Source organism: Anneissia japonica, unplaced genomic scaffold, assembly GCF_011630105.1.
Source record: "Anneissia japonica isolate Jap-2015-1 unplaced genomic scaffold, ASM1163010v1 scaffold13247_len14001_cov204, whole genome shotgun sequence".
Taxonomy (NCBI): Eukaryota; Metazoa; Echinodermata; class Crinoidea; order Comatulida; family Comatulidae; genus Anneissia; species Anneissia japonica.
In genome coordinates, this window is record NW_022729790.1 from 1 (window position 1) to 14,001 (window position 14,001).

A 14,001-nucleotide genomic window follows, 5' to 3' on the forward strand; every position below is an offset into this window, starting at 1 on the left:
GTACCACGTGACTTTCGTAAACCAAGGAGCGGAATGTCGCAACTCTTTATATATATGGCTCTGATATTTTCTAAGCCCACGAGATCAATGAACCGGAACGACTGACTCATCGCTACGGTAGCGAATTTGTCGGTACTGGAATACGTGTAGTATATCAGATATTACAGAAAATAGAAGTCATATTTTTTGGATTCAAACTAATTACAAGCTACATTTATATGTATTAAACCATACATTAGAATCACACTGTTTAAAAAAACCGTTTACTCGTATTTTTTGTTGTATTTCTGGGGCTTATCATTCAGAGACGATATAAACAAACAGCTCCACCACAGAACGTTGGGGCGCTAAATACGAAACTTATTATCGTCTGTAACACACGACATACATCATTTTGGGTTTCGTTTTTTTGTTGCCTAGCTTATTATTATTCCCAACTTTCTACGTTATATACAGGCTAGGCCTAGCCTTAGGCATAGGATAAACGCTTTTTTGCTGAGGGACTGCTGACTGTGAGATGGGGTGCTGACTGTGAGATGGGGTTTGCTTATGTTGTGTCAGTGTATACCGTACTGTTGTAAATTATGGATGTGCATTTCTCTTCTATGTGCCAACTTTGCTGTGGTTATAAGTTCAAGAATTGTGATACAAAATGTAAAATCCTGAGTTTGAGACCTGAAATACTTGATTTCTACAATCTTAGCAATTCAATTAACAATATTCATCCTAAAAATATCTGTACTGCATGTGTATCAAAGGCGTATAAATTTAAACACATAAACACATACAACTGGACAAACCACACGGATTCATTTTGTCTAGCCAGTTCATACTAAATAAAGAACATGCAGCTAACACAATTTATGTGTGTACCATATGCAAAAATGTTATGTCTCTATCGATGTTGGAAACTAAATGTTGTCACACTTTCTGTGCACATTGTTTGTTTCAACTCTTTCGTACGCTTAAGTCTGATGTCATTCCATGTGTTAAGTATTCTTGTCCTGTTAATCGTAACAATGTCAGACCACCATCGGAACTGAGTGAGCAATCACCCCTCTCTGTTCAACTGAGATGCCAGAAGTGTTCCAGCACACTGTTATACAATGACTGTGAGGGCCACAAATGTTCATCAAAATATGAACAGACAGTTGAGAAAATCAAAAAAGCAGTAAATGAAATCAACTGTCAGATCAATAAAGTGATGCCAAATGAGCTGGAAAAAATAGCTCATAAAGTGCTTCATAAATCACTCAAAAAGCAAAAAGAAATCAACATAATAACAAATGGCAGAGTAAGTAAATTTCAATCAATTTTTTAAATTAGTTACAGTAATATTACTGTAAATTTGTATAATTTATCAAATGCTGTAATGATTATAAAATCTGTAATGGCTTCCATCTGCCAACATATATTTGAACGATAAAATAAACTGTACTACAAGTGTCCAAGTGATAACAAATATTATACACAATGATATGTATTTTTCCTTTAGCCACTGAAAGTTGCTGTCATATCAAATGCAACAAAATCTAGTGATGATGTCAGCAAAAAGACTGTTTCGAGAAGGACAGCAGAAATTAAGGAAATTCGAAGAATTGTTTCTTGTGGTAACGGTAAGTAACGAAACGCAACTGGCTGCTGAAGGACTGCAGTCCATGCAGCGAAAACATCCAAGTGTGGACGACAGCCTCGCATTAAAATCTGACTGCAGTCTTGGCTGGCAACAGCTAAGGAAGATAAGAAGGTAAACAAAACAGTGTATTATTCTTTTCAGAGAGAAAAATGCAATACAGACAGCAGGATCCTACCCAAGATTTCATACAAAGCCAAATGATAAGCCTAGTATTCAAGTGTGAGACGGCAAATGGTCAAAATGGCTATGAAGAAAGGATGGCCCCTGTTACAAAAATACGGGACATTCAACAGTTCGTATACATGAATCTAGAGAAACACTACAAGTAAGTTTTTATTACCCACTGGTTAATGATAAATATTACCCACTCTTTAATGATAAATATTCAAATTCAAAATTATTTTGTGATAAAAAAAAATTACATGGACAAGTTTGGAGGTTTGGCCAATTTTTGTTTTTAATAACCATCCATAATTAAAATTCGTACCGGGAATATCATACTATTTAAAACTACTATAGTTACCTTTAACAAATTGATATTTGTTTTCATTTCTTTCATTCATCTCAGAGGTTACAAAATCAAGTTGTTCCTCTTCGGCGACTACGATTTCATGATAAGGATCTATGGCCTCCAATCACCTAATGGTAAGAAAATAATTGTGATGTTAAATAAATAATTATTATAATTGTTTATTATTATGATAATCTAAAAATATACAATTTAACTTTCAGGACGATATGGTTGTTTGCTTTGTACAACTACCAAAGATGAGATGAACAAAGGCATCAGAAAGCAGCAAAGAAGTATGAAGTCTCTGTCTGAGGACCTCAAAAATTTTATTGCTGCTGGTTCTTGTAAAAAAACAAGCAAAGACTTCTCGAGAAATGTTGTGAGAAAGTCAATGGTCAACATTGATATAGACCATGTAAGCTTTTCAAATGAATATTTAAATTCGACAAAAAAGTAAAATTATGATATTAAATGTGATACTGTGCAATATATTCTAAAATAATATTAAACAATTTTTCACTTTTCTTTCAATAGGTTTCAATTCCATGCCTTCACATCTCTCTTGGAGTTTTTAAGAAACTGTATGACTTGCTAGAGCTAGAAGCCCATGACATAGATAGCATAATATATAAACTCAGGTACAGTAATCAAGTACTCTATATTTAAATATATTTAATATTATTGTGTTACAGTAGAATCAGAATTTTTTATGATTTCTTTCCATATCTTTAGTAGACAAACTAATCCATCAGAATCCATGAACAATTTTGAACTGGCTAATGCACAAAATGCTACGACGGTTGAAACATGTAAAGAAAAGATACAGATTTTGCGTGAAGAAATCAACACCATAGAGGACAATATGACAATTGCCCAGCTAGCAAAATCTGCAACTTTAATATCTTCAAAGTGCCAGACAATTAAAGAACTTGTAAGTATTTAATATAGTGTAACAATAAAAAAAAAAAAAAAAGAAATGGCTATGTTAACTGCACACTACACTAATTTAAAATTATATTTATGTATTAGGAACAAGCAATGGAAAGCAATAAAAAACTTTAAAGTTTGGAATGGGGCCAATTGTTTCTGCCATGGACTCTGTTTTAAGGAAACATCAGGTTGACAGAAAAGCATATCATGGTAAAGCTTTTAATGGAAATCATGTCCATAAATGTTGCCAGGTAATTTTTAATATTTTATATTATTAAGTAAGTATAATACATACTCCAAGTATTGAAATACACGCCATCGTGTATTTCAATGATTTTGCCATTGTCAATGATGATGACATAATTAATGTTGAAATATTGAATCCCAACACGATGGCGTGTATTTCAATACTTGGAGTATGTATTATACTTTCTTATCTGAGATTAATCAGTGAACCTTTCGGTTTTATATTATTATCACTGAAGTACGATTTTATGTTACAGTATATTAGTGTATTTTTTAAAATTTAGTACTGTTTATTACAGTATGTCAATATATTATTTGAACTCGCAAACTATAAACCTAATTAATTTTATTTAGACAAGACAATTTCATAAATTTTTTTCCTGCAGATAAATATAATATCCAAAAGTTGCTGAAAGCATGCAAAAAAACACTAGATAAGCAGGCAATGGAAATTCCAATCAAGCATGCAAACGAGTTGTCATATAAAGCCAAGGTGATGGCATCCAAATTCGTTCCACTTTTCACAAAGTTTTCAACAGTGGAACAAAAAATCAATCATACTCGTCCAATCTCAGATAACAAGATACAAGAAATTGGTGGGTATATTTTCCTTGCAACATTTATAGATGTTTTTAAAAAATATAAATAAAATATTCAATATATATATATAAAAACCCGAGTTATTTATCTTATCCCTATCACTTTTACTTTGTTTGTTTCCCGGATAGATGACAACATCAAGGATTTCATTGGAGAATACCGACAACACGGGCACAGCATTTCGCCTAAACTGCATATGCTTGAAATGCATGTTGTACCTACCCTTAAGAGATGGCACTTTGGATTAGGTCTTCTAAGCAAGCAAGGTGGTGAGCAAATCCACGCTGCCTTCAACAAGCAAGCAAGGAACGTTTACGGTGTACAATCTGAAATGAGACAAATGGAGTCCATTCTTAAAAACCATATAATATTAACATCCCCCGAGATACATGACAAGATAGTAACACCCAGAAAAAGAAAATATTGTTAGTATATTTTGATCATATTCAATTTAAATGGTAAATTTTCAGAAATTTAGACCACTAATTTTGATATTATATAATAATGCCACAATTGTTTTATCTTCATCAGGTAATGAAGAATGAAGAATCTGGGACCATACAGCCTTAAAATCAAAATCCTTAAATGATTTCTTACAGACAATTGAACCGCACAGACTACTGTAATTACGGAAGTACATTATTATCATGGTGTAAAAGGAAACACAATATTTAAAACGTCATTAACATTGTACACACAAGCAGCGTTGTGCTACAATTTAAATATAGAGTTTTGAATCATTTTTCGACATGTATGTAAATTTTGTACAAACAATAATACTATATATTAACGCTGTACAGAAAACCGTAGGCCAACTGTACATATCTAAATTTTGTACGAACAATAATATATGGCCTACTGTTAGAAAATTTAAATATGGACCGTATCATATGAGTTGATTTAAAAATATTTCAATATGTTTCAACTATTAAAATATTAGAAAAATTTTGTATGGACAATGAAATACTGTAATGTAAATATGGAGTGTATACGAGTTGAATTTCATTGATAATTTAACATGGTAATATTGACTTCAAAATTAAATACTGTGTTCCATAATTGTTCCATTAGTTATTAATGCAATGAATAATGTTATTGTTGTTATTAATGTTATGAAAACCGTAATAGCTATTCCTGACAAATAAATATTGTATGCTAAAGAAAAGAATGTAATTTATGTCCGAAAATATGCAAATGACGTTAGAAACCAATAAAACAAAAATATTATTAGCAATTACCAGAATAGATTATTAATACATATATGAAAAATACTGTATTCATGCTGTTACTATCCCATTTACCAGCAAACCCTTTAAAAGGGCATTCAGGCGGGTTGGTGTACCAGGTTTTGCCAGAATCTTATCTCAATAATCCAATTAAACATCAAAGAAGAATACCTCTACTTAAGGGTCATTATCACAGCAGGCATTGCTGTTTCTCAATAAATTACCAGTATAGTATTTAAAAACCAGGCTGGAAAATTTTAAAAACCTGTAATAAAAAAAAATGGCATTTTTATTACCTTAGCTATAATTTCAGATAAAAATCATAATAGATATGCTTTTGAATTTTAAAAATCAATGACTTATGTTAGAAGTTACAACATGGTTTTTGATTTAATTGTGCTAGTCTTCTTATGAACTATTCACAACTAATGAGCTTCACTGTTAATCTTGTTACAAAATTCCCTGAAGCAGTAATTAATAGAGATAAGAAGGGATCGGCAAAACCTGGTTCAAAATTGTAAAATTTGGCAAATGGTGAAGGTTCCTCATGTATTATTATTATTATTATTATTATTATTATTATTATTATTATTATTATTATTATTATTAGTGGTAGTAGTAGTAGTAGTAGTAGTAGTAGTAGTAGTAGTAATAGTAGCTAGTAGTAGCTAGTAGTAGCTAGTAGTAGTAGTAGTAGTAGTAGTAGTTGTAGTAGTAGTAGTAGTAGTAGTAGTAGTGGTAGTAGTAGTAGTAGTAGTAGTAGTAGTAGTAGTAGTAGTAGTAGTTAGAGTAGTAGTAGTAATTACGAATAATTGACAAATAAATACTATAAATGTATGTTAAAAATACAAAAGGTTTCAAAGTTAATTACACACATTTGGATAATTAATATCATTTGGCTAATTGTGTATTGTTTGGGTATCATTTGGGTAATTGCGTATCATTTGGGTAATTCGTCGGACCCCCATTGACTTAGTTAGGCCTATGCCTTAGGCGTATGCCTTGGCCTAGGAATAGGCCTAGCTAGTCTAAAAATATATTTAAAAATTGAATTAGTAAATTGTGAAACAATAAAAACGAATATATGTATCATTTGAGGCCTAGGCCTATGTAGATTATTTTTAAACGCCTATGTGTTATGCGCGCATACCTGCTTAGGCCTACGTCGATGCCGAAAGAGCTAAGAAAACCTCATGAGCGATCACTTCCTAGGCGTGCATATGGCGCTAGGCCTCCTACAATGCATAACACGTGCTCCACTGTCGCCTAAACGGGAAGGTTACATTAACCGTCATTGAAAAAAAAAATAGCCGTTACAAAAAATTTTTATTTTGCAAACTTGTTCTTTAACTATCAATCAATTTATAAATACAACATATGTGATGATAAATGATGGCTAACACTAATTACAAATTTAGTAAAAAAACTGAAAAAACATGAAAATTACACACTTACGTCTATCGGCTTCCACATCGACTTCCATGAAGTATTTTTCTGAACGAAAGGTTCCAGGCTCCTCCCTCGTGACCAAATTAGGGGTCGATCATGAATATTCAGATAATCTTTCTAGTTATCTCAGTATTAATGGCTAATTAACAGTATTGAATATTCAGACATGGTGACGTGTATCCAAATAAGTTTTAAATATAGCGCGCCATCTATAGTTTTTTCTTGCCTTTATTTCGGACTTTTTGTCTACAGTGAAGATACCGTGAGCAGCGGTTTCGCTGCGATCTACTGAAACTAAACCTTACATGATCCGCGAGATTTGTCCGCACAAGGAGGGCAAATCCGTGGAGCACTGGGTGTGATCAACACTTGTACAGTAGAACCTCGTTTTTACGTACCCCAGTTATACGAACCCTCTGTTTTACGTACGCCTCGTATGGACGATGACGTCATCAAAAACCCCGAAAATATTCAAAACAAACGGCCCTTTTGAGAGCAACCATAAGTAAAAAGAATATAACAATAAACTATAACAATAAACAAACCATAATGCAAAGTATTTTCATTAAACAGCAACGCTGATTGAGTCTAATACCGGGTTGTTATAATCTAAAACCACGTGAACTGAGTGAGATGAACAACTACCGATGGTGCTCAAAATTATTGCTTTCCTCCTTAGCTTCGTGTGGCAAACCATGGAAGAACTCGTCTGGTCTAATTTTGTACACGAAGCTGCGTAGACATAGTTTCGTACACGAACGCTAATTGGTTGGCTCGCCCAGTGCATAGCACATGGTTGCTGTTTCACGTACACAAGCCTGTCTCTTATACACATCTAGATGTGTATAAGAGACAGTTACGTACGTATTAGGTCAAAGGTTACCACAAATTTAACCCAACCTCTATTTTACGAATCCCCCGATTTACGTACGCCCTCTGGTCCCGTACCGTACGTAAAATCGAGGTTCTACTGTACTACCAATTCAGCGAATCGGTGTAGGCATGGCGACAGAAAAAGTTGACGTCAGGCGGACGTTGAGTCTTACCCCTTCTCTCTTGTTATCTTAATCATGATATGATTGCTCACCCAATTCTTCTGTAATGAATGAGCTTATGGCTAGGCTAGGCTAGGCTAAGCTATGGTAGGCTGGGCTTGGTCCGGCTGGGCTTAAGCAAGGCTGGGCTTAAGCTATGGTAGGCTGGGCTGCGTCCGGCTGGGCTTAGGTTAGGCTATGGTAGGCTGGGTTTCGTCTGGGCTTATGCTAGGCCGAGCCGATGGTCCCGCATAGCCAGGTACACCCATGGCCCTAGGGTTGGTGGTGGGGTGTTGTTGAAAAATCGACCCGTTCCATTGGCGATCGAATTGGGCTCTAGTCTTTGAAAACTTGAGCCGGTGGCAAAGTCGAAAAAAGGGGACGTTCGTTTGCGTTCACCATGAAGGAATGAGCTCAGGCTAGGCCGGTCCAGGCTAGTCTATAGTAGGCTGGGCTGAGTCTGGCCGGGCCCAGCTAGGGTAGGTCATGCTCGGCTTAGGGTAGGCTGGACTAAGCTATGCATTGATAGGCTAGGCCGAGCCGATGCTTCCAAGGGACCCTAGTGTGTGTGGGGGGGGGGGAGGTGCCATTAAAAAGTCGACCCGTTCCAATGCCTATCGAATTGGGGCCTATAGTTTTTTAAAACTGGAGCCCGTAGCTTTGAAAACTCGAGCAGGTGGCAAAGTCAAAACAAGGGGACGTTTATTTGCGTTCACCATGAAGGAATGAACTCAGGCTAGGCTTGACAGGACAGGACAGGCCATGCCAGCCTGGGCTTGGTCTGTTTGGGCTCGGCTAGGCTTGGCTAGGCTAGGCTTAGTCTAGGCCAATCCGAATGTCGCAGAATTGGCCAATCTTGTTATCTTAATAAATTATGATATCATAGTCGAGAGTCATAGGCTGCCTGGGTGCTCGTCTATGGTGCCTGTTTTTCCTACACCTTCTCTCTTTTGTTATATCTTAATCATCACATCATAGTCGAGAGTCCTGGCAGCCTAGACTGCCTGGGTGCTAGTCTATGGTGCCTGCCTGCCTGCCTGCCCGCCCAACCGCCCGCCTGCCTGTTTGTTTTTTTTCTCATTTTTTTTCTGTTTTTCTTACGCCACCTTCTCTTTTGTTTTATTTTAAGTCGTTTCGTCGAAGAATTATTCTTTTCTATGCTATCACTGTCTCTGATAATGTGTTAGTTTTTTTTGTTTTTTTTTAAACTTATTTCTTCTTTAGTTTTTCATTTTATTTTCCTTTGTTTTTTGTTTTTGTTTTTTGCAAGGTAACGTTAACATGAACAGAGTAAAGTTTTTAGTTTCGCAGCTGCTAGACCGATTAATTACATTTTTTACTGCACTCTACTGCGATGAATAGTGGTTGCATCTACGCCTATCTCACGTCATGCTCTAGTGCATTAAGATAGGCAGAGTTATTTTTAAGGTTAGTGTAAAGCCGATTCCACAAATCAACGCGTTGGGATTTGTGTGGTGTTGGGCCTGGTGGCTTGGCGCCTACGTTTCGGCTCGGTTAGTGACGCCTCACAGCCTCTGTGACGCGGGCGCGCTCAGTCAATCTGCACTCCCGGCCGCCGGTTCCTCGAAGGTCGTCCATCGATTTCGTCGATCTGTTGCCTAGCATGGGAAGGTAGAGTTAACGATGAAAAGAGATTGAGTTGCCGGCCGTGCGTTGCTGGCCAGCCTGCTTTTCTCCCGTGGCCAATTTTTTTTAGGTTGATGGGATCTAGCCCATGCACCACGTCGTTACAACAGGTGAGCTAGGAGCGTAGGCGCTCCTCCGGTAGATATCTGGTTGATCCTGCCAGTAGTCATATGCTTGTCTCAAAGATTAAGCTACGCATGTCTAAGTACAAGCTTGTACCAAGCGAAACTGCAGATGGCTCATTAAATCAGTTATCCCTGGAACTGATTTACCTACATGGATAACTGTGGTAATTCTAGAGCTAATACATGCGAACAAGCGCCGACCTCGCGGAAGGCGTGCTTTTATTAGGAACAAGGCCAATCAGGGCTTGCCCCGTCCCCTTGGTGAACTCTGGATAACTTTGCTGATCGCACGGTCTAGCACCGGCGACGGATCCTTCAAATGTCTGCCCTATCAACTTTCGATGGTACATTATGCGCCTACCATGCTCGTCACGGGTAACGGAGAATCAGGGTTCGATTCCGGAGAGGGAGCTTGAGAAACGGCTACCACATCCAAGGAAGGCAGCAGGCGCGCAAATTACCCACTCCTGACACAGGGAGGTAGTGACGAAAAATAACAATACAGGTCTCTTTCGAGGCCCTGTAATTGGAATGAGTACACTTTAAATCCTTTAACGAGGATCTATTGGAGGGCAAGTCTGGCGCCAGCAGCCGCGGTAATTCCAGCTCCAATAGCGTATATTAAAGCTGTTGCAGTTAAAAAGCTCGTAGTTGGATCTTGGGCTTAGGCTCGCGGTCCGCCGCAAGACGTGTTACTGCCCGTCCTGGCCTTTCTCTCGGTTTTCACCCGGTGCTCTTGATTGAGTGGCGGGGGTGACCGGAACGTTTACTTTGAAAAAATTAGAGTGTTCAAAGCAGGCCATACGCCTGAATAGCAGAGCATGGAATAATGGAATAGGACCTTGGTTCTATTGCGTTCGTTTTCGGAACTCGATGTAATAATTAAGAGGGACTAACGGGGGCATTCGTATTGCGGTGTGAGAGGTGAAATTCTTGGATCGCCGCAAGACGACCGACTGCGAAAGCATTTGCCAAGAATGTTTTCATTAATGAAGAACGAAAGTTAGAGGTTCGAAGGCGATCACATACCGCGCTAGTTCTAACCATAAACGATGCCGATTGGCGATCCGCCGGCGTTACTCCAATGACGCGGCGGGCAGTCTACGGGAAACCAAAGTCTTTGGGTTCCGGGGGAAGTATGGTTGCAAAGCTGAAACTTAAAGGAATTGACAGAAGGGCACCACCAGGCGTGGAGCCTGCGGCTTAACACGCGAAAACTCACCCGGCCCGGACACAGTGAGGATTGACAGATTGAGTGCTCTTTCTTGATTTTGTGGGTGGCGGTGCATGGCCGTTCTTAGTTAGTGGAGCGATTTGTCTGGTTAATTCCGATAACGAACGAGACTCTGGCTTGCTAAATAGTTTCGCCACCCGTTGCGTTGGGCGCATAACTTCTTAGAGGGACAAGTGGCGTTTAGGTCTGTGATGCCCTTAGATGTTCGGGGCCGCTACACTGAAAGAATCAGCATCTTTGCCCTTGACCGACAGGTCTGGGTAATCCGTTGAACCTCTTTCGTGCTAGGGATAGGGACTTGTAATTATTTCCCTTCAACGAGGAATGCCCAGTAAGCGCGAGTCATCAGCTCGCGTTGATTATGTCCCTGCCCTTTGTACACACCGCCCGTCGCTACTACCGATTGAATGGTTTAGTGAGATCATCTGATCGGCCGTGTCGGTTAGCCGTTCACGTGCCGAAAAGACGCTCAAACTTGATCATTAGGAGGAAGTAAAAGTTGTAACAAGGTTTCCGTAGGTGAACCTGCGGAAGGATCTTTAGTGTAAGTGTACGATGAGATGATAAAAATACACCACACTAATTTATATGTAGAACTGTGCAATTTATTCCAAGTGAAATGCCTATTTACAAAAACACTTGAGAAACAAGTTGGTGATATATACAAATTGATAGAAAGCCAAAGTAATGTGTACTCAGGGAGGACAAACTGAGGAGTGTCTGTAAAAGTACAAATGTATGCGATATAGCATCACCTTTCATACCATCTGACCAATAAGGATTAGTAATTGCCTGTCCTTGTCTAGTACCTGGGAAACTCATCAACATTCCCAAATGATATGTGGTCACTTGAATTAAGGCAAATGACCTTAAGGTAAATGACCTTCCTAAGCTTGGTGTATAACCCATGAAGCTGGGATATTAGTTAAAAATGCAAGGTATTATTTACACACAGATCCTAGGTACAAATTTACAGATGGTAGTACTGCTACAGATAATTACAGAGGCACTCGAACAGTGAATTCGAATCCCGGTCTAGGGCCTAGTGCTCCCTACCGAGAGCTTGAGGGAGGGCTGTGCGGCAAGCGGCCGGGCAGCAAAGCCGTTTCGAACTTGGAAGTGCACTTGCGAGAACCACCCGATCCTCCGTGGTTCGGGATGCTTCTCGGGGCTGACCGTGGTCATATTTTTTGGTGGCTTTGCTTGAAGGAGGTCCAACGCCTAGGTGGGCGCCGGCCAACCCTTCCTTTTCTTTTGTTGCTACTCGTTTCCACGACTCTTCGTTGTAGGTGACCTGTTAAGCCTGAAATAAGGTAATCGGACAATTCTTAGTGGTGGATCACTCGGCTCGTGCGTCGATGAAGAACGCAGCCAGCTGCGTTAACTAATGTGAATTGCAGAATACATTGATCATCGATACTTCGAACGCACATTGCGGCCCGGGTCCCCGCGATCCGGACCACGTCCGAGGGTCGGCAATGCGACACATCGCGCCCGTTTGAACGGGCACGGACCGGCGCCCGATGCAAGGCGGCAATGCCTCCGAGCCGGGTGACTTAAGATGCAGCGTGTTCTCGGGCCGCTTCCCTTCGACATCCTCGACCTCAGATCGGGCGAGACTACCCGCTGAATTTAAGCATATTACTAAGCAGAGGAAGAGGAACTAACAAGGATTCCCTCAGTAGCGGCGAGTGAAGCGCCGAATCCCCTTGCTTGGAAGGTACGCGAGAAATGTGGCGTAAGAAAGCCCCACTTCGCACGTGTTCCTTATGCGAAAGGGAATCGGGTCAATATTTCCAGCCAGTGCTGCAAATCAAACAAACTCGGAGATGCTGGCGGGAGCCCCGGGAAGAGTTGTCTTTTCTTTGTAAGGGTCGGGCACCCTGGAACCGGTTCACCCGGAAATAGGGGCTGCGGGCCCGTAAAGCACCGCGACTCTTGCGGTGTCCGGTGCGCTTCCGCCGGCCCTTGAAAATCCGAGGGACACCGACTGATTTTCGCCTCGGCTCCTACCCATAACCGCAGCTGGTCTCCAAGGTGAATAGCCTCTGGCCGATAGAACAATGTAGGTAAAGGGAAGTCGGCAAATTAAATTAGTAACCTCGGGAAAAGGATTGGCTCTAAGGGCTTGGTCGGTCGGGCCGGGGAGTGAAGCGGGACCGGGCGCGTGCCGTGACTGGGCGAGGCCTGCTCCGCAGGGTGAGCCCGGACTAGTGCCGTGCCCATTCCGTGGACCTTCCTGGCTTGGCGGTCTCTCGGGGTTGCTTCGGCCGGCGCCAAACAGCCAACTTAGAACTGGTACGGACATGGGGAATCCGACTGTCTAATTAAAATAAAGCATTGCGACGTCCGAAACCATGGCATTGACGCAATGTGATTTCTGCCCCGTGCTCTTAATGTCCAAAGTGACGAAATTTAATGAAGCGCGGGTAAACGGCGGGAGTAACTATGACACTCGGAGTGACATGAATGCGTACCTCCTCGTATGAGAACTATATACTAAATTTTGTGAATTCGATTAAGTTCTCTGGTTCACCCTGGGCAACGTCTAAAAATTTTTAGGCGGCTGAAGCGCATTCAATCCTACATCACACTATAGAAAAATAATTCTAAATTAAATTTCTGAATTTAAGGCGGCTGAAGCGCATTCAATCCTACATCACACTATAGAAAAATAATTCTAAATTAAATTTCTGAAGGAAATTCTTTTTATTCGACGTAAAATTTATGTCGTTTTGGTGTTTGTAGAAAATTTCGGTGGTCAAAACCAAACGTCCTTTTCAGGACGATTTCAAATTTTAACCTTTTTCTTAATTTTATCATTCGTACCCTGTTTCCGTATTTTTCAATAAAGTGTCTTATTATGTCAAATGAAGGCGAACATACGGACAGCACGATTAATTTACTCTACCCAGATGTGACATCCGTCTACACTTGCATTAAATGCAATAAAGACTTCACGGGACACCAGGCCATTTCAAAACATATCATAAGCCATTCTCTCTGCATTTTATACACATGTACGAAATGCATAGGAACTTTTGAGTCAATACGATCTGTTGCCTCCCACTTTTCGAAATGCAATAATTCAAAGGGAATCGCTATACAGAAGGCTCATAAATGTACATGTTGTACAAAGTCCTTCTCTACCTATTCTGGTCTACGTCTTCATATTAAAAAAAAGTCACCCAATCGAATTTAGAACTTCAGAAATTCAGGAGTCTGCTCAAAAATACAGATGGTCCGATGACATCTCCTTAATGGCAAAATTTAAATTGGGCCTCTCCCCTAATATTAATGTAGAACGCAAAATAAGACACTCAAATTTGCTTCTATGATTTCAAGATTCTTTAATTGCAGTGC

The 14,001-nt window shown here is 39.8% G+C and overlaps 1 protein-coding gene, 1 long non-coding RNA gene and 1 other non-coding gene across 4 annotated transcripts; 2 read left to right on the top strand and 1 right to left on the bottom strand.

Annotated features, from left to right (window-relative positions):
* Window positions 1-13: 13 nt before the first annotated feature.
* On the top strand, window positions 14-5,247 carry LOC117114730. 2 transcript variants are annotated; one of them, XM_033258425.1, is made up of 11 exons: window positions 14-1,294; window positions 1,496-1,616; window positions 1,778-1,961; window positions 2,205-2,281; window positions 2,369-2,562; window positions 2,682-2,785; window positions 2,880-3,078; window positions 3,177-3,328; window positions 3,710-3,919; window positions 4,052-4,348; window positions 4,455-5,247. In XM_033258425.1, the coding sequence occupies exons 1-8, from the start codon at window positions 890-892 to the stop codon at window positions 3,207-3,209; spliced, it is 1,317 nt and encodes a 438-aa protein (XP_033114316.1). In that variant the 5' UTR covers window positions 14-889; the 3' UTR covers window positions 3,210-3,328; window positions 3,710-3,919; window positions 4,052-4,348; window positions 4,455-5,247. The 2 variants fall into 2 exon arrangements, with proteins under 2 accessions (XP_033114316.1, XP_033114317.1); XM_033258426.1 differs by having other exon boundaries at window positions 2,883-3,078.
* LOC117114731 lies at window positions 1,153-7,040 on the bottom strand. The gene is made up of 4 exons (XR_004446432.1): window positions 6,300-7,040; window positions 4,146-4,249; window positions 2,160-2,275; window positions 1,153-1,730 (listed from the first exon to the last, which is right to left on the bottom strand). It is a non-coding gene; the product is annotated as an uncharacterized LOC117114731 (long non-coding RNA).
* Window positions 7,041-11,961: 4,921 nt separating this feature from the next.
* On the top strand, window positions 11,962-12,113 carry LOC117114732. Its single transcript, XR_004446433.1, has one exon. It is a non-coding gene; the product is annotated as a 5.8S ribosomal RNA (ribosomal RNA).
* The last annotated feature ends 1,888 nt before the right edge of the window (window positions 12,114-14,001 follow it).